Below are 22,636 nucleotides of genomic sequence, written 5' to 3'. Positions count from 1 at the left end.
TTAGATAATAAAATATAAATAGTACTTGATGCGTAACTAATTTTTTAAATTTTTATACAAATTTTTCAAATAAAACAAATGCTCAAACGTTACGCACGAAAAACAAAAAATAGTTATTATTATGAAACGGAGACCGCAGGAGTACTAGGCGAGAGATGGGCCCACGCCATGTGGGCCCGCACTTACAAACTTACCTTTACTCCTCGGGACCGTTAGAAAACTTCCAGGTGACCGGCTGTGTGTTCAGCGTTCACTTGTGCTCACCGTGTATACTCAGAGCCTGAGCCTGTATATTCAGCAAGTGTCACATGTCTAATGCAATTTTAAACTACATGCACTCGCAAATTTTACAGCAAAAAGCCCAGCAGGGTGGCTAAAGACCAAGAAAAGAAAAGGAAACGACAGATTAACACATGCACGTACTGACACTGGTCATACACTCACACTGACATAGTCAAGGAGATTTTTTTTATAAACCATCACTTTAACCGTTTTACAGCTTTCAAACCGCCTTTCATCCCTCTCAGAACACACGCACCGGCAGACAACATCGTGCACCGCCGCTCGCTTTACAGCATCCAAAGCTCCTCACTTCACCACCCTGATTAAACCAAACCCCTTAGTACTTAATTATGACTAACCAAGGCGTACGTACTCCGGTTAATTAGTCTTGCGCAGAGCGTGCTGTGATTTTAGCAGCCCTTGGGCACGAAGCCGAGGCGCTGGCCGTCGCCGTCGAACACCACGCGGAAGCCCTGCTGCTGGATGTTGCCGATGATGGACACGCCGCCGTCGGTCCCGGCGAAGGCGAAGCAGAACGTGCCCCTCGAGTCCACCGGGATCAGGTAGTTCTCCGGCGGCAGCGCGGCCTCGGCGCCGCCCGCGAAGTGCATCGACACGGTCGGGACCTTCACCACCTTGAGGCCGCTCAGGTCGTAGCACGTGTCGAACAGCGAGAACCCGCCCGGGGAGAGGCGGAGGCCCGCGGCCGCCGCGCGGAAGGCGTCGCGCAGGGCGGCGTACGCCGGCCGCGCGAGGCGGGTCACGGACGTGCCGGAGTCGACGATGACGCCGCCGCGGCCGGTGGATGGGTCCAGGCGGAGGTCGGACTCGGCGACGCCCGGGACGCGCGCGCCGCCCACGCTGATGCCCATCAGCTGCACGTAGTAGAACGTCTCCATCCTGGGGTTCTTCACCATCGGGGTGAAGGACGCGGCGGCCGAGGGCCCCACGGCGCCGGAGCCGAACGTGACGGTGGAGGACCGGGACGTGGTGCTGGCCGACGAGGAGGTGCGGTCCACGAGGCAGTACGAGAAGCTCCGGCCGAAGCGGCGGGAGATCTGGGTAGGGAAGGACAGGCTGCCGCGGCCGAGCCCGAGGAGCCCCGCCGCCGCGACGAAGAGACCCTCGTTGTCGTGGCCGCAACCCAGGGCGACTCGCGGCACGCGAGCCCCGCCGGCGAACGTGAGGGTCTCCGTGGCGAAGTCCCCGGCGGTGACGGAGCCGTCGCCGTAGGCGACCTGATAGAGGCACGCCTTACGGCGCAGGTCGCAGCCGCCAGAGTCGAGCCTGCGGCAAAGCGGCGCGGCGCAGTCGACGGCGCCGTACGAGTGGGAGGCCCGCGGGTCGAACATCTGGCCGGACTGGTCGTAGCAGCGGCGGCACGGCGCGCACTGCAGCCACACGACGTCGCTGCCGGTGTCGAGCACCATGAGCGCCGCCGTCGCGGGCGTCCCCACCCCGATCTTGGTGAAGTACTCCCCGCTCCCCTGCGCCAGCCCAGACACCACCGGCGCCACGAACCCACTGCCGCCGCCGCCGCGCGTACCGTTAGCCGCAGCACCCCCCGCGGCCGCGGAGATCCGCGACGCCCTCTTGCTGTCCCGCTTCAGCCGGTGCGCGAGCAGCTCGGCCGCGGTGGCGTTCACCGCGAAGTCATCACGGTGGACGACGCGAAGGCCGACCGTCGCCGCCGCGGCGGCGCCCTCGTCCGCGGCAAGGCTCCCCTGGAACAGATCGTCATCCTCGACGGCGGCGGAGGCGGGGGCGGTGTACGGGTGGGGCGAGAGCGGGGTGGCAACGAGGGTCTGGTACCTCACAGCCTCCCCAACGGCAGCATGAGGGCCGGCGGCGAGGAGCAGGAGGAGGAGGAGAAGCGCCGCGGAGGAGGCGAGCGAGGGCGGAGGCGGCGCCATGAGCAGCAGTAGCAGCAGCGGGTGTGCGAAGTGAGAGCGCAGTGGGCGGAGTATATAATAATAAGAAGGGGGGAGTGTGGCAAGTAGCGTCATTATCACAGGAGATTAGATTAGCGCGGAGGTGATTACTGCAGGACGAGCGGAATTTGCATCTGCGGGGCATGTTCCGGCGGGGGCGCAACGCAGCAGAATAAATGTCCGATTCTTCCGCAGCCGGCCCACGAGCCGGTGACCCCGGCGGTGCGGTGCGGCGCGGGCACGTTCCCATCCCGTGTGCGTCGTAGCTAGCGGCGCCTCGCCCTCAGCTCAGCCACCCGCCACCGCCAGCGTGGGACAGATAGTAGCAGCAGTAGTAGTACTGTGCTAGGCTAGGCTGTGTGTCAGGGCCAGGCCAGCAGCTGCGGCTACGGCGACATGTGACGACGAATCGCGCGGCGGCGCCTGCGTGGGTTCGACCGATCGGCCTCCTCTTCCCTTCGGTCAAGCAAAGCCTTCGAGTTTGCGATCATCCTCCAATCCTGGGACCGTTTGGAACTCAAGTCTCCAAATAGTACACTTGTAGTAGTACATTCGAGGCTGCCTGCAGTGGTGTGGTGCACCGTTGCGTGATGTTCCAGGGGACACGCGTTCCGTACCATGGCTGGCAGCGCCCATCGGCCGGAGCGCAGGGCAGGGGGCACTCGTTTTCAATTCAAGACGTAAACCAGGCGTCCAGGCCCGCTCATACCTGTATATCACTCGTACTCCTATGTAGTAGTATTCACAAGGCGTCGCTGGAGAATTCCGTTGCCACCCAGCTTAATTTTTTCTACATGGGCCATGATCGTGTGACTTCCGATGGCCCGCTACGATCATTTCGGTGTGACGGGATCACTCCTTTTTCTTTTATTCCCGACCGAAACACGCGGCATTGTGCCCGCTGCTCTCGAGGATATAGACTGGCATTTTCGACCTGCTCTCTGGACAAGTGTTTGCAAGGGGAGGCCCACACAGGCCGTTGTTTCCGATGTAGAGATGGACGCTGGATTTTCGTCCTCAAGTAACCATACAATACACCACGTAAACGTCCTCTTTTCTGTCTCTCTGAACTTTCGTCCGCCAACTCCTTTTCTTATGGTTCAACCTTGCTACTCGACGCCCTAGATCTCTTCAGATCTTAACTCCTCCCTTAGTTTAGTTTCTGATTCATCGTTGACTAAGGTTGGCCTTCTATAAGCCTAACATTTATCCCACCTTGTCATGTGGCTTTAGACATTCGCTCCTCCTTATTATAGTATCAATACTCGCCAATGACCAATGTTGACTTTTATCATCTGCACACACATGGAGCAAACAAGCTGCCCAGGTACAAATGTCGCAAGTTGATCCATACTATTCACATAAATACGCATATTGAGCCTGTCAATTTTCTATCACAAACAATACCAAAACACCCTTGGTCCTTCGTAATTGGAGCAACCTTTTCCTTGCCGTGACAAGAGCTGGTTCCCCGGATCTGAGAGACTTGCTTTGATGGATACAAGTGCAGCTCGCTCGCTCCCGATGCAGCTCCCATCCAGCTTGCCAGAGCCAAGGGAAGATCAGAGTGAAGTGTCTATGAACAAAAGCAAGGCAGGGCCGGTCCTGGGGCAGGTCGAGCAGGGCGACCGCCCTGGGCAAATTTAATTACATGTAGCACACAAACAACGAATGGCATATGCATGCACAAAGAAATATCTTGTCGATTCATCTACTTTGGAATATACAATAATTTATAGAGTTTATTTTAATTAACTTATAGTACTTACTCTAAAAAATATACTATCTCCTCTCAAAAAAATAATTTATCTTGTAGTCATAAATAAGTGATGTTTCACATTAATTGCACATATCATATTTAATCTTTTATCATCAATTTATATTTAAATGGTTTCATTCAGCTCTTGAAAATTTAATGATTAGATCTATTTTCAAAAATAGATTTGAAAATATCATACATTTGCGTTGTATTATAATAATTAGTAACAAAATAGGTACATCTATTAATTATTTCACTTACTAAAATGTTTATTTTATAACCATTTAAAGTATATCTATATTTGAATAAAGAGCCTCCATAGTTTTGGATTGCCCTGGACCCCTAAGATGTTAGGACCGGCCCTGAAGCAAGGATATTATGATCGTTGTTGCTTGGGTAAGGAACATTGACTTGCTCATTCTCGTTGAGATGTTTATTTCTTCTCTTCGCAGCGTGAACAAACTTTTTAGCAATGTTGTTACAAACTGAATTCTCGGAATGTGAATGCTCGGAAAAACAAGCTTACACATTGACGTTGCCCCGTCAGGTTCTTGGTCAATGCTGGGAAAAACTGCCTCTACTTTCTTTTGATAGATGCCCAATCGATTCATCACAGACTGAATTCTAAACGTATGTCAAGTCTGTGATGTGTAGCTAGATGAGTCTTCTTTACTAGACAAAATATCTCTGAGTATAATTTCTAGCGTTAAGTGTACGGCTGTACGCTGGTATTGAGTATGCTTGCCTGAACATCTCCTTTGCAAAACTTTTTTTTTAGTTTGTGTAATTTTAAGGTACTTGAGGTGTTTTAGAGATGTATGTAATTTTGCCTAGTAAATGTCGCACCTGTTGGTAAGGGTAAAAGATCTGTTAGTGTAGTGCTTCCATAGTCTGTACAGTTCAACTACTATCAAGATATCTCTGCAGTTCAGAAGTTCTATTAATTCATAAAAGTTCATCTGAACTCTGAATGCAGTAGCTGAAGATAGGATTTGCTCTTAATTAGCTTTAGACCTTTTCTGACGACACAAGCATCACGTCAGAGATGTGGTATCAATGTTACACATAAGAGCATTTTTTTTTCACTATGAAATACATGAGATCAAATTGATGGAATACAACTATTGCCATGTGAAATTGCTAGGAAATTCCACGCTCCAAACAGACCTTGGAGCCCTGAAAAGATCACCCTTCATTTCTACACCTAAAGACTTCCATGCTTGCAATATTTTTCTGACACAAATGAAAAACAAAACACTTGCTGATAGCGAAGAAAGTGGTGTGTGGCTGTACATGTGTGAGCATCAGCTGGTCAGCGATGCTAGAGTTAGATGCTACATTTTTGAGGTATCAACTCTCGTCTCCTGAATTTTAGCTACTTCTCCAGTCCACAATGCACGCGACGAGCAAGTCAGCAAACAATACAAGCGAGAGGTGCTGCAATCTTTGCAGTTGCTGCAACACCGTGTTTCAGGTTAGGCAATCATGTCTGCTTCAGTGACTTCTGAGTGAATCACAAAACTTGGGAATACCATAGTGATGTCCCTGGATAATATTATTGCCCATTAGTTAATGCAAAATATATGAACCAAAAGGTGACTACTGTGAGGTGTATTTGTGAAGCACATTACTTTTAGAGTTTTAGTGTTAACTTCCATCAAGCAATGGAATAAGTAACAACGGCATTATGTAAAAGGAAACCAAAGAATAAACAAGGATGAGTGCAAAACAAGGGGAAATCATTTCTCTTAGTCAAAATCCATATTGATCTACATCTTATGGTCACATATATATTCTGAATTCCTGATGCAGATGAATAATGGCGTAATTTCTACAATCTACATAGCGGGCAACTCTATTCATTGATGCACAATGGTAGTAAATTTGTGCATAGCACTTACTTGAGGTATGGGAGGGTCATATTCCGCAGCACATATGGATTATTTTTGACAAACTCATTCCACTCCTCCTGGTCTATTCTCTCGTCGCCTTTTGTGTCAGCCTGGTCAAATGTCTGTTTTAACAAATTTAAAAGATTCAGAACAATAAATAAGGATGAATTTACTTGGTGTTCTAGTGAGTAATAAGCTAGGACCATACCCTATCTACAATCATCTCGACCGCATCACTTGTAATATTCAAATCTGATTCATCCAAAAGAGCCAACACCATCTCCTTCAACTACAAAACAATAAATACTATTAAAACATATTCTATAGCAATTCACCAAATTGAGTTAATACAGCATGATTGTTATGATGAGGGGAGGAATGATTAAACACCAACATATAATTTTTTTTTGCTGATTAAACAACTCTCAGAAATACAAACAAGCATAACTTTTATCATGCAGTTTTATTCCCGATCTTTCAAACATGTTCTGTAGCTGCTTGATCTGTTGATTTGTTTCAATAAGATAATAATTTTCTATGTAGCATCTATACAGTATATCAAATGGTGCTCAAATGATTTTTCTGGTAATTCAAAAGGAAAAAAATAGCACTTACCTCATGCCGTTCAATAAATCCTGTCTGTCTTAAGTCATACAACTTAAATGCAACTGCAATAAGAAGTTGCAACATCATTAGTGAAATAAAATGTCCGATTCTAAACATCTACATATTCTTATGCCCGACATGTTTATTTTGTAGGAATAGACAAATTGACTGGAGAGTCCTTACATCCAGCTTTCTGTTCTTCAGGTGCATCTGGATGAAACACGCTAAGAGATCGAACAAATTCACCAAATTCTATGACACCATTTCCTTTTTGATCAAACAAGTCAAACACCTGTGATTATTTTCAAACACATAGAAACTTAGGACTGCTTATACTGAATGCCTATACATTCAAACTACCTTTTTTTCTCAACTGAAAGCCTCTTATGTAAAATCTCTTCCTTTCTTGTAGTTTTTAAATGTTGCTTTTATGAACAAGAGAGAAATTACACTACTTCAGGCCACTTAAAAAGAATCACTTTAGAAAGGATAACAAATGAGTGTTGTGTGTTGATGTTGGATAGCTAAGAAAATAGTGAGTACAAGAATGTATACTGGAAATCCTGTCTACAGTTAATGCGACGATATGTAGTTTTGCTGCTTATTATCATAAAGAAGAAAGAATGAGCACTGCAAACATCATTTAGATATATTCATTCAGAAACAATATGGAGAAGATATATTATTGTTAATAATATAAACTTTAACAATGCTGAACAGAGGAATCATAACAAAAAACATACAAATTAACAATTTGGAGCAAACTACTCTAACACTCTTACCCTATCAGCAAACAGATTTTTCTTGTTGTTCCTAAAGAGAGCAAGATGGAATTCTTCCTGGATAAGAAAAAAGATAAGCTGCATGCCTCTTAAAAGATTGTACCTATCAAATTAAGCAGTACTTTCTACCTTGTGAATCAGACCATCTTTGATTATTGAATTACTTAATTTCCTGAAGAGATCGTATAATGCCTCAACTTCATTCACAGTAACTGCAATGATAGGTGAATGTTATAAAACTTGTAATACCTGGCAAAAATATGTCGATTTCAGGTACCATTACAGAAGTAGGTGATGTCATGATAACATATAACATGCTTAGTTAGATGTGTTTGGCCTAGCCTGCAAATCTAATATGGGGTGCCCATTGGGTTAGTGGTAGAAAGGAAGGTTATTGATTCAAGTTTCTATTCTACTCAGGAAAACACTAGTCATTTTCTCCAATATATTGTTCTTTTGTTCGGTTTGCAATGACAATCCCATATGAAAGCTAATCCACAACTTCTAAGACAGAATCGTTAATATATATATAGAAAACAAACCAAATCCTTTTCTTTCTTATGGAAAGATGGATTTCAATCTCACACGGTGTTCCAGTGGCAATATTAACAAAATCTGGTAGATCCACTTTCTCACAAGATGTTTCAGCTGCAAGAGCGACAGCTTCCCGTGGATTCAAGGAATCTGTCGAACGACCCACTTGCTTTGCTGGTAGACAGCCCATCAAAGAATCCAAACGCGGAGGCTTGAGTCCAAAAATGAAGCCGATTGCAAACCTTCAGCATACAATTCAAGTAGAAAGAGAAACGAACCCTGTAAGCTCTACATGAAAAATACATCAGCAGTGAAAACAAAACAAGGGAATATATCAGTGTATTACAAACATACAACAATTAAGATGTTCCCAGATGCTGATATCCTTCAGGAATACAGGCCACAATGTGGAGCATCTGGCAAACTTTTATTGCTAAACACCACCGTGTCTTAAGTCAATACAATAGTGAATGATGGATATTTTTATCATCCTTAAAAAGTATCTCATGGTATCAAGAATTTTAGTACAAATTTTTGGTACTTTAAGGTACAAAGTAACTTAAGGTACCACACTTTTTATACTAAAAAGTGTGATATCTTAAGGTATTTTTTCAAGAATGGTAAAAAAACTCATGAATGATACTCGCTCCTGTCAAAAAAATATCGTTTAGGACAAAATTTGGTTAAATCAATAAAATTCCGATAAGGAATTTTGTGTTAAACATTATATACTGTATGGTACATATTCTTGTAGGGGCTTCCGTCATATGTTGGGTTCTTTGGCTTAGCAGAAATGATATGATTTTTGATAAAACACCATCAAAATCTTATTTGCAGGTATTTTTTAGGGCAACATATTGGCTTCGGGGCTGGGCTCAACTGTAAAGGTATGATGATGATATCAAGCTAATAAATGATGCATGTCGTAAACTAGAGTCGACGATTATGCACCTTTTTACCAACTTCGGATGGAGATTCTCGAATAGAATTAAGTAATTAAGGGTTCTTTTATCTTGTGTTGGTGTCTTTTAGTTTGGAGTTTCTCTACATTATGTTAGTGTGTGTCAAATTTATTCATATACGGATTTTATAATAATTAGCCATAGCTCATTGAGCAAAGGCCGGAATGTTATTCCATTATCTTAAAAAAAATCTCAAGTCAGTTCAACACTGTATGATACATCTACTGGAGTTAGTATTTAAAAAATTCAATAACAATACATGTAGATGGACCGTAAGACTGTTCATGGAAATTGGAAAGGAATAAAGAAATAAAGCTACATAAAAAAGAAAGAAAGTAAAACATTTTTGACCCAAATTGTTCAAGAAAGAAACATTTCTCTGGGCCCAGTTCGATCATCCGATAATCATGACGCCGTCGGAATATTCCTCAGATTGGTCAACCCCTCAACTCTAATGGCGACTAAGGCCTTGTTTATTCCCAATTTTTTTTCCAAAAATATCGCATCAAATTTTTGGACATCTAAATAAAGCATTAAGCATAGATGAACCAAAAAACTAAGGCAGTGTCTATTTAGGAGTTAACTAATTTTTTCTTAAGTGTCAGTCAATTTTTTTGGTGTATTGTCCTTCCTCCTCCTCCCAATGTGGACACTTGAGTTACTGTAGTTTTAGGCTTTTTGGCCCAGATACAAAAGTCTGTATATGCTATCTCTTCCTTAAGTATGGGCTTTTGGTGTTTTTTTTAGCTTTATATTTTTTTTTGCTTTGGCTTCTAGCGTAAGCAAAACACGTTGAAGGAGCTCCACTCCAGTGGGATTTTTTTGGGCTCCTTTTTTCACTTTGAGGTCCTGTAGCACTATTGGGTTTAGTTTTTATAGTCATTTGTGTTATTTTTTGTTCTTATGATTAAGCTAGGATTTGGTTCCGTTGAATTTCCAAGATAACTTTTTGTTTCATTCAATTGACTTTGTCTATCTAACCAAATTGTTTGAAACACATACAATTAAAATTATTCTGTACACTTAGGATAACAAATATTCACCAAATCCTGACCATGTTAAAACAGACCCGAATACAAAATGAGCTAATTGGACTACGCGAGGCTCTGCTTAGTCCAACATCTCTTCACATATAAAATATATCCGTCATATTCACAATGGCCACCATAGGATCTGAGTGCTTAGTGAATTAACAACAATCACAAAATTTATAATCCAAACACCAATATTTTCCTCCGGCTTTCATATCATCATCTTATCCATCGATGCTGATAGTATGCTCATCGGCTAATGTTCTTCGTCACTGGTTAGTAGTGTAGGAAGTTGCCATTCTACAAAATACACCAGTGCAACAAGATGTTATTGTTAACAACTTCAGTCAATATCTAATATAACATAGAAATATTTCCAAGCAAAAATAATGAAATTAATTCTAGTCCCAAGAAACTGCAGTGAAAGCCATAAATTCTAGCAGCAAAACATCGATGATGATATCATCATCATGCCTGAAAAATAAAAGCCGAAAAGCTGCTCTAAATTGAAATATACCATGACTTTGATGGACCAAAAACTCACAAATCCAGAGCTTTAGCATAATACTACCCCTATCGGCTTGTTTGCATCTGGGATGTAGCACCTCCACAACATCGCTCTCACCACTTGATACTACAATTCATCTTCACCCCCAAAACCAAAATTGCAACAAAAGCTACCGAGTGTTACATCAGTAGACTAATCCCAATTTTTTTATATAAAACATACAAATAAAAATTTCTCATCATCCACACCAAATAGCGAACCTTGAGGTAACCCTCCATTTGCATGATCCCGGTGACTAATTATTTTTTATTTGCATGTCACATCCCACCAGTATAAACAAAATTATTGCCATAAACAAAAACAGTAAGCGCATCACCCAAGTGTAACAAAACAAAAGCTTAGCCATGCTGCTAGATTCCTTCATAATTTAGTAGGATACTTTCCCCTGAACATGGAGTGCTATAACTGAAACAAAGAAACCCGCAACACCACACCCCATCTGGATTTGTGCTCAAACAAAATACTTCCCAAACCTCTAAAACCTATTATTCCACTTAGTTTATACTGAAGTTACATCTTGTATATACTAAAGTTGCTTATTGGCCTATTATGCAAGTATAGGTCAAGCTATGAGCAAATTTAGTATATATGTTGGGCAACTTTAGGTGACTGATAGCTGAATGAGAGATCATAAATACCAAAGTTTAGATCGATTCTGAGGAGCAAAGAAATCTCAACCAAACAAAATTGCCCAGCTAGGTGGAAAAATTAGATGGAATGACATAAAGCGAACCAAGATGAAGAAAATAACTATGATTGCACCTAATTTATATTGAAGTTGCGCTTCGATTATACTAAAGTTGCATATTTACAAATTATGCAACTGTAGGTTAAGAAATGTGCAGATTTAGTATACGCATTGTGCAAGTATAAATGAGTGATAGTTAATAAAAAAGAAATCAAAGAACTAGTAAATACAAAATTTTAAATTAGATTTTGGCAAAGCAAAATAATATCTAGTATAAAATCTGGTGTAATAGCTATATACATCACATGAATAAAAAGGCACATGAAAAGGCAGACCCAAAAAAAAGAGAAAACTGGGTAAAAAACTAAAAGTCAATTGTGGTTAGGACTTAGGACATGAATTGCACATGGAAAAAAATGTGATTAGAAGTACATTTTTGCCTGCAAGTACACAAATGGACAAAATAGTGGCAGAAAACTCTGCAATGGTAGAAAATTACACGAGAGTGAATATCTTGCTAACAAAACAGTGAGCTGCACATTTGAGCTCAATCCAAATGTCACCTGATGACCGCAAACAGGGATCCCTAGGGGAGCAAATCCAAATCCCCCATCCCCAACTAAAACCTCGTCCCTCTGTTGAAATTCAATAGTTGCATAAAACTTATAATTGAAGTTGCGCAAATTTACTATAGAATTTGCTTATAGGGGGTAATTATTTTCTCCTAACATTGAAATCACAAAACATAAAGTTCAGTTTGCTGCTTTTCTTTAGAAAGGCATAGCCGGACTATTCAAGTAGAAAAAAAAATGAACAGAATAGATCGCAAGTAAAAAACAAGTTGCATTCAAAAAGAAGTGCTTGACAAAAGCCTTGTGCTAAATTAATAGAATGCACTCAACTATTAACTAGATGCTAAAAATAATGCAACTTTACTATGTGAGTTTGATGCAAAATTTTGTGTTCATGTACATTAATTTTACATTAAATCACACAAAAATTAGGCTAAACAGTGCATGCCAATTGGCCAATTCATTGCACGTGCAGGCAAAATCGACTTGCCCCCTTCATCCTCTGTCTAAAACACAAAATGTTAGTACTGGATATGAAAAAAAAAACGAGCTACAAATAAACCCGCATTCATGCGCTTAGTCATTCGCAACAGAAAACCTAAGATAAAAAAACAGCTGCCATGGGAACCCCGAAAACCTGAGCATAAACATCTACCCAAGCAAAAACCTCAGTTGCGTAGACTATGACTTCATATTTTTAGAACATGGAGCTTATAGACAAGAAAAATTGCAGAAACCTCACGAATTCCTTATAAATCACATGGTCCTATGCAAGATAAACATACTAGATTACTAGGCACAGTAACCAAATTGAAACCACACAAACCCTAGCTCTTCCAATAAATCACCTACAAATGAATCATAATGGGAAAAAAAAGCCTAATGAGATTGGTTTAGCAACTTGAAAGATGGAAAAATCATACTCTCTACATACCTCATCCTCTCCGTTGTCGACCGGCGGAATCCTCTCCGTTGTCGACTGGCTCCGCCAGCAGCACCTTCATCTCCTCGGCCTCCAAATAGCCCCCGTGCCCTCCTCCTACCCAACTAACCAGAGCAGCCACGGATAAGCCAGGATCGCTCTAGCGCAACCACCACCTCCGCCAGCCTCTACGCCTCCCCCTTCCTCTCCTTAGCCCTGCCACCATGGCTGCAGAAACAAATTACTCCGTAAGTGAGTACGAGATGGCCAGATGGAGATGGGGGAATATGCGACGGTGAGGGAAAAAATCTCCAACACGGGACTAGGGAGAGACATTCAGCCTGTTACCAAAGACACAACAATCCAAGCCCAGTAGCATGCACGCATCTTAAAGTAAATCCGATGGTAGGAAAAATCGACTGACACATGAAAAAAGGCAGTCCCAAATAGCAAAAATGAAAAACTAATTGCAAAATGTTGAGACGAATATTTTGAGCCTAATTAGTCCATGATTAGCCATAAGTGCTACAGTAACCAATATGTGCTAATAATAGGCTAATTAGGCTCGAAAGATTCGTCTCGCGGTTTCAAGGCTAGCCGTGAAATTCGTTTTTTCATTCGTATCCGAAAACCCCTTCCGACGTTCGGTCAAACATTTAACTGATATTTCTCCAAAATATTTTCTCAGTCTAAACAGCGACTCCTACCAGCGCAACGAGATCAATGCGGACGGCACAAATTTTTCCAGCACAAATCAAGAAACGTCGCCACTATCCAAACGAAGAAAAATCCACCACGAACCAGAGCTCTGGACTCCATCAGAGCAAAAAGAAAGAAAAAGAAAAGGAAAAGACGGGGGAGGGAAGAGGAAATCACCGTACCCGCCGCCGGAAGTGCTGCGCGCGCCGGGCAGTTCTTCCCGGCCATCCGGACCTCGTCGTCTCGTCCTCCTCCTCTCTCTCTCTCTCTCTCGGGCCGCCGCTGTTCTAGCAGCTGCCGGTCGGGGCCTGTACCTTGATACTACTACTACCACTCCCTTCTGGATTGACCAGAAGAAAATGGATGACACGACGCATCGCTGTAGTCAACTCATATTTCCGCCCCTCGTTAAAATTTATTTTTTAATCTTAAATTTAAATTTGATTTTAGAAATCTGTACCGTATTTTTTTCATAATTATATTTATAGTCACAAAGAATAAATATATTAAATATATATAAATTACTACCTCTGTTTTATAATATAAGATGTTTGTCTTTTTAGTTGCAACGTTTAATCATTCGTCTTATTTAAAAATTTAGTACAAATATAAAAAGTCGTGCTTAAAATTCTTTTGATAATAAAGTAAGTCACCAGTAAAATAAATGATATTTTCTTAATTTTTTAAATAATACAACTAATCAAACATTGGAAGAAAAAAACCAAACATCTTACTATACGAAATGAAACGAGTAGTTTTCGGTCAAATATGTCAAGCTAACTCGGGAGGGGAAAGGAGAAAACGAGACGACTTTACTTTCTTTTTCTTTCCTTTCCGCCTCGCTTCCGTGTGCGCGTGCTCGTAGACGTCAATAGCGTCTTGTGCTCGTGCAGTGGCTTCAGGAACAAAATAGTGCTTGTGCTGTTGTCAGTTGGTTGATGCCGGGGCACCGTGACGTGAACTTCGTAATTTCGCTTTTGCGTTTTAAAAAGATTGCGCACCCACGGTTTACCTCTGAGCTTATAAGCGGCTACCAAATTTACCAGGTTAGTATCAAAATAAAAATATACTTAGAATGGAAGGTGAGATAGTACGAATATAGAATAGGTACTACTTCCCATATTTCTCTATTCTAAAATATAATTTTTTTTATACCTGAGCATAGAGATTAAGAAAGTAGACATGAATATTAGAAATATATTGTGATTGGTTCACATGATAATATAACTTACCAAATTAAATAGGGAATGATTATGATTGGTTGAAATGATAAGATATGTGTAGAAATATCTTTATTTTATGACAAAGTGTGGGTGACAGAAATAACTTTATTTAGGATGGGGTAAGTATAAATCTAGATAATATACGTCTAGATTTGTATTACTAGTATATGTCGTATTCTATCATATGTTTATTATCTTGAGACAAAGCATGTAAATGTTAAAATTTAGATTTTGCGGACAACGACTCATTTGACCCTTGTTTGTGAAAGTGCATCTAGCCACTAAAGCGAGTTTTGGATGATTAATGATAATCCTAGTCAAAGCATGTGTGCACTAACAAATTATGGTTGCAGAGAAGTAAAAAGTTTGACTCATGTACGGAATGCGTGAAAATGTTTGAAGTGGTCCAAAAGGTGAAAAGCGAAGGTGAAAAGCGAATGGGGTCAAGACAGTCACGTACGTTTTCTTTTTTGTTTTTGAGTCATAGGATAATCCGTACTATTAAAAGGGGTCACTAAGCCGCTACATGCATCTGTGAGAGAGTCATGAGTGTGTGAGGCTTGTTTGAGAAATTCTAGAGAGCCTGGACCAAGCAGTCCGTCCCTAGACAACAGCTAGAACATAAGTGTTAGCTGGACTGTCCGGACCCCAACCCATGTAACTTTATCCAACGGCTAGTTGATGTTTGACAGCACTATATAAGCCACATCAGGATTCTAGCAGTTGGTGAGGCTTCAAGTTCAAACTCTAGGGTTCCTAGGTGAGTTCTAGCCCCTACCAAACCTCCCCCACTAATCCAAACACCTCCTAGATTGATTAACGCGACGGATTAGTGCAAGAAGACACCTATTAAACATTGAATAGAAAAATCCTCTCATCACAATCACATTTTGATGGCCTTTATCACTTTGCTATTTATGCACTATGGTAACACCATCGTATCGTGAGGAGTTCTCTGTTAAAAAAAATCACGAGGAGTTTTCTTTTAAAAAAATCATATCATTTTAGTGAAAAAAATGCAAAAATATATGTCAAGTAAGAAAAGTTCTTAAATAAGGCCTTATCAAACTTACCGTGATTGATAGAGCCACAATCGAACACAAGATTAATAACATGGTCTTGCCCGACACATTAATTTAACATGGCCCACATCTGCCATGGCTAGGGGCCTATCGAACACCCCAGTTCGACAGGCTTCTCCACCACCCCTATCATTCGTTGGCAGTTTAATAATGCCTTTAAAATGGTATCCCACCCAGTCAACATGAGCACTTCGTGGATAGTCTCTTGTCGAATTAGGCTATATTGATAAAACAATTTTACATTCTTTGAAAAAGTACTATGAGATACCAAAATTTTAATGTAAAATTTAGTATCTCTTGATACCTTAACTACTAGGACAAAAAAATCACGATTATCATGACAATAATCGTGGACAAGGGATTTTAAAGAAGCACTTTGCTCCATCAGACGACGATTTTAAAGGCCTATCCATAAATTATAGCAGTTTTTCCACTGTTCTTGATAGCTTCTCGCCGCAATAATCATGGTTATGGTGACAATTGCGGTTTCCGCAGTTACCATACCACTGGTTTTGGAAACCCTGGTTGGGGGTGGCTGATGCCGGAGAAGACAATCAGCTTGTTAGAGCTGGAGGAGGAGTAGCTTGCGCACAAACCTTAACGTGGATCCAATGGTGAAATATCCGTAAGAAACCTCCAGAGATTTCGTTGAATGCCATCTCTCAATTCGAAATCCAAAAGAGATTCCGCGATGAGAATAAAAACTCCCCGTACGATTAAACCAAGCAATACTACGATTTGTATGTGACTAACTCCGGTGTATTTTACTGGTAGTAGAATTTATTAGACGGCTATGATTGAATTATAATACTAACAATATTAGCTATAGTATAAATTTGAAAAGACAATATCGTCCTAAAATTACAAAATAATACCAATCCAGTAATTAACGAAGTATAAAAATACCATTTATTTCTACTAGTAGTATAATCCTACATGTAAAATCCAACTACTTGTATATATCGACGCTACCGTGAATTGCCATCTCGTACATCGTCGGAGCTCCGGCGAGCCATCAGCTCGTCAATCAGCCGTCCAACGTCGTCGTACGACGACCCGCCCTTCTCCGGCGCGCCCCTCGCCTTCACGCCTAGCTCCCTTGCCTTCTCCCGTATCGCCACGCCCTCTGCGCCGTCGCCCATCACCCTCCCTATGGCCTCCGCGATAACCTCGCCGCCGATCGCCCGGTGGATCTCCGTATTCGACGCGAAGTCCCTGGCGCCGACGCCGACGCCCACCTTGAGGACGTCCGCGATGAGCTTCTCGTTGTAGAACTGGTCAGCGTACCGCGGCCATGTCACCATTGGCACGCCGGCGCTCACGGCCTCCAGCGTCGAGTTCCACCCGCAGTGCGTCACGAACCCGCCGACGGCGGGGTGGTTCAGGATGAGCATCTGCGGCGCCCAGCCCCGGATGGTGAGGCCGCGCTCGCCGCGCGGCGAGATCAGCCCGGCGAAGCTTTCGGGCATCCAGTCCGGTGCGTCGGTGGTGGTGTCCGCGCCGCTGATGACCCACACGAAGTTCTTGCCGGAGAGGTCGAGGCCTCGGGCGAGCTCGCGAATCTCCGCCGGAGAGAAGCTGGACAGCGTGCCGAAGGAGACGTACACCACCGAGCCGTCTGGCTTCGCGTCGAGCCACCGCAGGCAGGCGTCCGCGTCTGGTGAGAGCTCGCTGGTGCCTCTCGCGGCCACGTCCTTGCTCGCGACGGCGGCCGGTCCGATGAGCCACGTGCGGCGGCCGAGCGCCGTGCGATAGTGCTCGACGTACTCCGGCTCCAGCTCGTGGAAGCTGTTGAACAGCTCGCCGTAGCTCCTCTGGTCGGCGTCGTACATGGTCTTGTAGTAGACCCAGTGGTCTGGCCGCTTCTTCGGGTCCACCATCTGGCTCCGCCTCAGCTCGACGCGGTGCGGCAGCCCCGGCAGGGACACGACGGCGTCGGGGTCGTCGTCGGGGCAGGCCTCCACCGGGTTGTTCCGCACCATGCTCTCGTTGCAGGACCGCGCGAAGACGCTGGTGCCGAGGAACACCAGCCGCGGGACGCCGTGCTCGGCGGCGGCGTCCACGGACCAGGTGAAGAACCCGTCGGCCACGACGGCGTCGACGCGGTGCTCTGCCAAGAAGCGGTCGAACGGCTCGCGCATCCGCTGGATGGCAAGGACGAACTTGCCACGGTCGTCCTCGGACCTGAGCGCCGTGCCGCTCTCGACGCCCGGCGGGAGCCCGACGTCCGGAAAGGGCACGACGGCGACGTCGATCGCCGGGCCGCCGCCGGTACCTCCGCGCAGAGCGGCGTTAGCGCGGTCCACGGCCGAGCGGATGACGGCGGCGTTGACCGGGGTGGTGAGGATGGTGCACCTGACGCCGCGGGCGGCGAAGAGCGCGGCCATGTCGGCGACCGGGATGAGGTGGCCGGGTATGAGGAACGGGAGGAAGAGGACGTGCAGCGGCTGCTGCTCATCCTTGTCCGCCATGCCCATGTCACTCTCAGCTAGCTCAAGGTGGGTGCTTCGGAGAAAGCAGGGTGACGAGCTGAGCAAGCTGAGGTCGAAGCCTGAAAATATCATCTGTTCATGTCATCTTATGAGAACCTCCAGCAGCTCATCCATCCCATCCTTATCTTAAAAATAGAAGATAAAGAGTAAAAGTTGAGCTCCAGTAGAACATCTATCTTATTATTTATTTTTTTATGTCATCCATATTAAGAGAGAGAAACTCTTATATTTAAATGTTCTCTCTTCAATTCTCCAAATAGATATAGAGGATATCATATATATATATATATGATCTGTTATAGTACCAAGGGATATGAAAGATAAAAGTGTTTTACATGATTCATTGATGAATATATATATAGATGACCTGGGATGGTCTTATAGTGCCCCGAGTCAAAAAAATGCCTTCAGCTCGAATCATCCGGGAAGAGCAGCGGTCGCCATTTCTGACTTGGTGATCGATTGCGCTCAAGTCAATCAATTCCCTTGTTTCGGCAGAAACTTCACCGCAATACCGGTAGTATTGCGTGCGGTTGTGTTCTTTTCTCCCCCAAGTTAATTATTTCTCGGTTTTAATTATCTCATGTTTTTAAAATAGATTTTTAACTTCATAGTTTTAATATTAGAGTAATTTTATCATCCTTAAAGAGGTGCCAGGAGGTAGCACTATTTTCTATATAAAATTTAATACATCTTGGTATCTTACGTACTAGAAAACAATGGTACTTTCTGGTATCTCCTTAAGGATGAAAAAAATGCTCTTAATTTTATTGTTTATACTATGCAATAGTTATTACGAAAATTAGATAATCTTTTTATCTTTATCTAAGGCAGTAACATGTCGCTTTCCTGATTTTTCGGTTGTTTGAATGTAGTGGTGAATGGTGAGTGTAACCGAGCACTGAACTGGTCTGCTGATATGGCCGAGCGAAGGAGAGATGATGTGATCGCCAGAACATGGGCACATGCTGCTTCGTCACAGCTTACGTATAACCTCATCATGGTTGAGCAGTCTTTGCCTACAAATTTCTACCGCCTACTTTTTTTAAAAGATTTTATTTTAATGTATTTATTGATTAACCATTCGTTTTATTTAAAATTTTAAAATAAAATTAAAAAATAGTCACGTGTAAAGTTTTATTCATCTTTTATAGTCTAGTTACAATAAAAATATTAACCGTAAATCTTTTAAATAATTACAATAAAATATTAACCATAAATATTTTAAATAAGTCGAAGAATCACATGTCATATTAAAAAATAATAATAATAAGGGGACGCTACCGTACGGTAGCCCGTTGAACTACCGTTGGGATAGACAGTTAACGTGGAGCTATTTTCACATTTTAATTATCTTTTGAAAACCAAAGACAGCCTTGGCTGGTAGAAGAAGAGAATTGACCAAGTTTATATGAAAACCGGGCCCAAAAACCTTAATGCACAGTTAATTAAGGGAAACCGGCTAAAACCTCTACACAGAAAACACTAAGTCTAACCATACAATAAACCACAACGACAGAACCCAACATAGGATGCTACAGCCAAGCTAGACACGAGACGACATAAAACAGCTCCAATATCACAAAGGAGGTGGTATCGTTACCGAGCTAGCTGCCAAGCGACCCAGCAGTGCCGACTTCACAACCGCAACGATATTGTTACCAGTATGCCGACGAAGCGAAAAGCAGCTTCGACAACCTACAAAAGATATCAGCCAAGCCATCAAAGGGCCACTTTCTTCGCATGACCAGCACCAAAACTCCTAGGAAGAGATTACACAGTGTCATTGTTGCTAAGCGTCATTTCACCCCATTAGCGAGCGGATCCGACTTCACTTAGCAAACACACCAAGAAGCAAATCGCCCACCACACGAGGGAAACAGGTCCAAGAAGACGAAGGCCTCGCCGATCAACAAGGCAAGAAGACTATAGAAGTGAAAAGGACCATCCACGGTTGTCGATGCACAAGTAACTTCTCTGAAACAACACCCCAAGAAGGATATGACGTGGAACACCATCGTTACTCGTTCAAAGACAAGGTTTTCACTTAAAAAATATAGGCATGAAAAAAACACCAAGACAACGCCTCCAAAGAGGAAAACGGCGCCCACAGACTTCGTTCGCCAGCGTCTCCACACCACCCAAAAAACATCCATTTCCATAAGGACCAAAGAATAATCTAAATCACCTCACAAGCAATTAGACCTCAACTAAGCCTACCACCACCCTGCCAACTGGCCGTAGGACCGCCAGATCCGAGCACGCTGGCCCTGGGCGCCAGTGCCCAGCCACCCCCGGCTGCGCGGACAATGGCGCCGCCCTGCAACCACCACGCTGAACAACTCACGCCCCTCCGCGGCCGCGCATACGCCGTCGCGCGCCTGCAGCCGAACGAAGTGGAGTCCACGCCTCTCCCCTTCATCCTCAGCCGCCGCCGCGCCGTCACCTCTGCCGTAGGGGGGAGAGGACGAGGGGCGGCGGCTCCCGACGGCGGCGCTCCCTCCAGCCAGCTCCACCGGCCTGCCACCACCGACCCCTCGGCGACGCGCCAGATCTGAAAGGGGCGGAGGCCGACGCCTCTGCCCCCTGCTGCCAGATCTGAAAGGGGAGAGGTGGAGGCCGTCTCCGACACTGCCCTGCCACCACCTTGCCGCGCACGAGCTCGTCCGGTCCATCTCCGGCCAGATCTGTGCACCAACTAGCTCACCCGTGTGCTGCCATGGATCCCCAGCAATGGCGCCCTTGGGAGAGAAGAAGTGCCTCGCCGCCGCCGTCCTTGCCACCGCCAGCTTTGCCGTCGAGCTTGCTCAAGCGGCGGCGAGGTGGGGAGGAGAGCTGGGTGGAAGCCCGGCGAGGAGGGCGTCGCCGTCCGGGTCACCCCTGGGGAGGGAGCGACACGGACGTATTCGTCCTACCCCAACCCTCCCACATTTTAATTATCAATCCAACTATACCTTCAAGCTGAAAAAGTCGGAGGATAGGATCACATGAGCTCACACCATCAGCCTAACGAGATGGCAGACAACAACACGGCTAGCGTATGTGCATCAACTCTGCAGTTACTCACGATTTTCTGTTGAATTTGAACTCTTTGGATAAAATTTTTATCGGTGATTACGTCTTTCCTTATTCAAATTCATAAGAAATTTTATCAAATTTTGATGTTAACAGTCCCATACCAATTTCAGTTTAATTTATTGTTTATAATTTGTAGAAGTCGAATTTAAACTTTTATTTGTAGATTGATATAACTTACATTAATCTATCTTATTAATTCTTTTTATATTTTTAATGACTATTTAGATAATTACAAGAAATGGGTGATGTCCACCCTGTGCTAAAAATAGTTTCTAGGCCGCATATCTTTATATTGCCTAACAGATTCACTCGGTTTTTACGCGCACGCTTCCCAAACCATTAAACATCGTGTTTTTGTAAAAAAATTATATAGAAAAGTTTTTTAAAAAATCATACCAATCATTTATAATTTTTATAATTAATATATTAATCTCTTAATATGTTTTTCGTGTCAATTACTTATGAACCCAAGAATGTGGCCCTAATCAGGGGCGGAACTACAGTGTATCGGTCGGGGTGAGTCTGACCCCGATAACCTCCAAAGAAATTATTGTTATAGTGTTTTATCAGTTAAGATAATACTAAAAATCAAATAAGATTAGTATATTTTTACCCCGGTGATCTTGATTAACTAATTTTCTAGCACCGTCCCTGGCCCTAGTATGGCCGGGTACGGAAGCAGTTGCCAGCCCATCCGATTTGCCCCTTAACCAAATTAGTCATTGATATTGCCGAGAGAGAGAATCTATATGTATATATTTTCTTACACTCCTATTGATTCAGCTTCATCTATAAACAACAACAACAACAAAATTTCAAGTGCCCGACACTTATAGATGGCCATATGGGCCGGGCCTTATTGAAAGCACGAGCACGGCCCAGTAAAACACGGCCTGACCTAGTATAATTCGTGCCCTTGCTGGTCAGGCCCGAGTGAGTGTGTCGTGCTTGGGCCGTAACCTCAGCACGTTGGGCCAGCACGAGCACGGCCCGTTAATGCTGACGGCCCGATATGCCCCGGTTTAATGGTTGGATGGGTTGGCAGCTGGCATGGGAGGGAGGAGGCCCGTTGGAGAATGGGAGAGGCCATCCGCCGCCGTATAAAAGGGGGCGCCGAATCGGCAACCCTAACCCTCGTCCGTCGCCTTGCATTTGCTTGTCGCCTTGCCGTCTCCTCTCCTCTCGGCTCTCGCGGTCTCGCCTCTCCTCGGCTTTCTTAGTTTTTCTTCCCGTCGCCGCCGTCTTCTAGCGGCTCTAGCCCTCACATCCTCCTGCTCCCTCGTCATCTCTGGCTCCAGCAGCCCGGCTCCTCCCGTGAATCCGTGACCCGTCGGTCGTCGCCGCCGAACCTCGACACGACGTCGCCACGCCTGGCTCCGTCGGTCGGCACTCGGCTGGAGTGAGCAAAGTCGTCGATTTGGCTCGTGTACCCCCCAATCTCGGCAACTCTGGTGCTCCGGCAGCGCAGGTGAGCTCTCCCTCTCCCCTTCTCGCTGCTCTCGGGTCTCGGCCTCCTAACCCTAACCCTAATTT

The 22,636-nt window shown here is 44.3% G+C and overlaps 3 protein-coding genes and 1 long non-coding RNA gene across 4 annotated transcripts; all 4 read right to left on the bottom strand.

The window, feature by feature from the left end:
• Positions 1 to 604: 604 nt before the first annotated feature.
• Positions 605 to 2,215, bottom strand: LOC121054744 (aspartyl protease family protein 2-like). The gene has a single exon (XM_040525286.1). The coding sequence runs from the start codon at positions 2,193 to 2,195 to the stop codon at positions 693 to 695; it is 1,503 nt and encodes a 500-aa protein (XP_040381220.1). The 5' UTR covers positions 2,196 to 2,215; the 3' UTR covers positions 605 to 692.
• A 3,232-nt stretch (positions 2,216 to 5,447) lies between these two features.
• Positions 5,448 to 8,072, bottom strand: LOC102700566 (calcineurin B-like protein 5). The gene is made up of 8 exons (XM_006644272.2): positions 7,889 to 8,072; positions 7,382 to 7,464; positions 7,253 to 7,309; positions 6,654 to 6,762; positions 6,480 to 6,532; positions 6,073 to 6,153; positions 5,874 to 5,986; positions 5,448 to 5,517 (listed from the first exon to the last, which is right to left on the bottom strand). Exons 1-8 carry the CDS (start codon positions 7,974 to 7,976, stop codon positions 5,448 to 5,450), a joined length of 654 nt encoding a protein of 217 aa, XP_006644335.1. The 5' UTR covers positions 7,977 to 8,072.
• Positions 8,073 to 9,673: 1,601 nt separating this feature from the next.
• Positions 9,674 to 13,429, bottom strand: LOC121056055. The gene is made up of 3 exons (XR_005812975.1): positions 13,411 to 13,429; positions 12,542 to 12,757; positions 9,674 to 10,079 (listed from the first exon to the last, which is right to left on the bottom strand). It is a non-coding gene; the product is annotated as an uncharacterized LOC121056055 (long non-coding RNA).
• A 2,876-nt stretch (positions 13,430 to 16,305) lies between these two features.
• LOC102700279 (scopoletin glucosyltransferase-like) lies at positions 16,306 to 18,094 on the bottom strand. The gene has a single exon (XM_006644271.3). The coding sequence runs from the start codon at positions 18,008 to 18,010 to the stop codon at positions 16,502 to 16,504; it is 1,509 nt and encodes a 502-aa protein (XP_006644334.3). The 5' UTR covers positions 18,011 to 18,094; the 3' UTR covers positions 16,306 to 16,501.
• Positions 18,095 to 22,636: the final 4,542 nt, after the last annotated feature.

Source organism: Oryza brachyantha, chromosome 1, assembly GCF_000231095.2.
Source record: "Oryza brachyantha chromosome 1, ObraRS2, whole genome shotgun sequence".
In the NCBI taxonomy this organism is placed as follows: Eukaryota; Viridiplantae; Streptophyta; class Magnoliopsida; order Poales; family Poaceae; genus Oryza; species Oryza brachyantha.
The sequence above is the reverse complement of the archived record's forward strand: the minus strand, read 5'-3'. Positions and strand labels throughout refer to the sequence as shown.

Excerpts from the sequence above, each read along its gene's own strand:
- LOC121054744 (XM_040525286.1), bottom strand. The coding sequence starts at position 2,195 with ATGGCGCCGCCTCCGCCCTCGCTCGCCTCCTCCGCGGCGCTTCTCCTC.
- LOC102700566 (XM_006644272.2), bottom strand. The coding sequence starts at position 7,976 with ATGGGCTGTCTACCAGCAAAGCAAGTGGGTCGTTCGACAGATTCCTTG. Across the intron at positions 6,763-7,252 it reads AAAATCTGTTTGCTGATAGG|GTGTTTGACTTGTTTGATCA; the intron begins GTAAGAGTGTTA and ends AAATAATCACAG. Across the intron at positions 6,533-6,653 it reads TGAAGAACAGAAAGCTGGAT|TTGCATTTAAGTTGTATGAC; the intron begins GTAAGGACTCTC and ends TTCTTATTGCAG.
- LOC102700279 (XM_006644271.3), bottom strand. The coding sequence starts at position 18,010 with ATGGGCATGGCGGACAAGGATGAGCAGCAGCCGCTGCACGTCCTCTTC.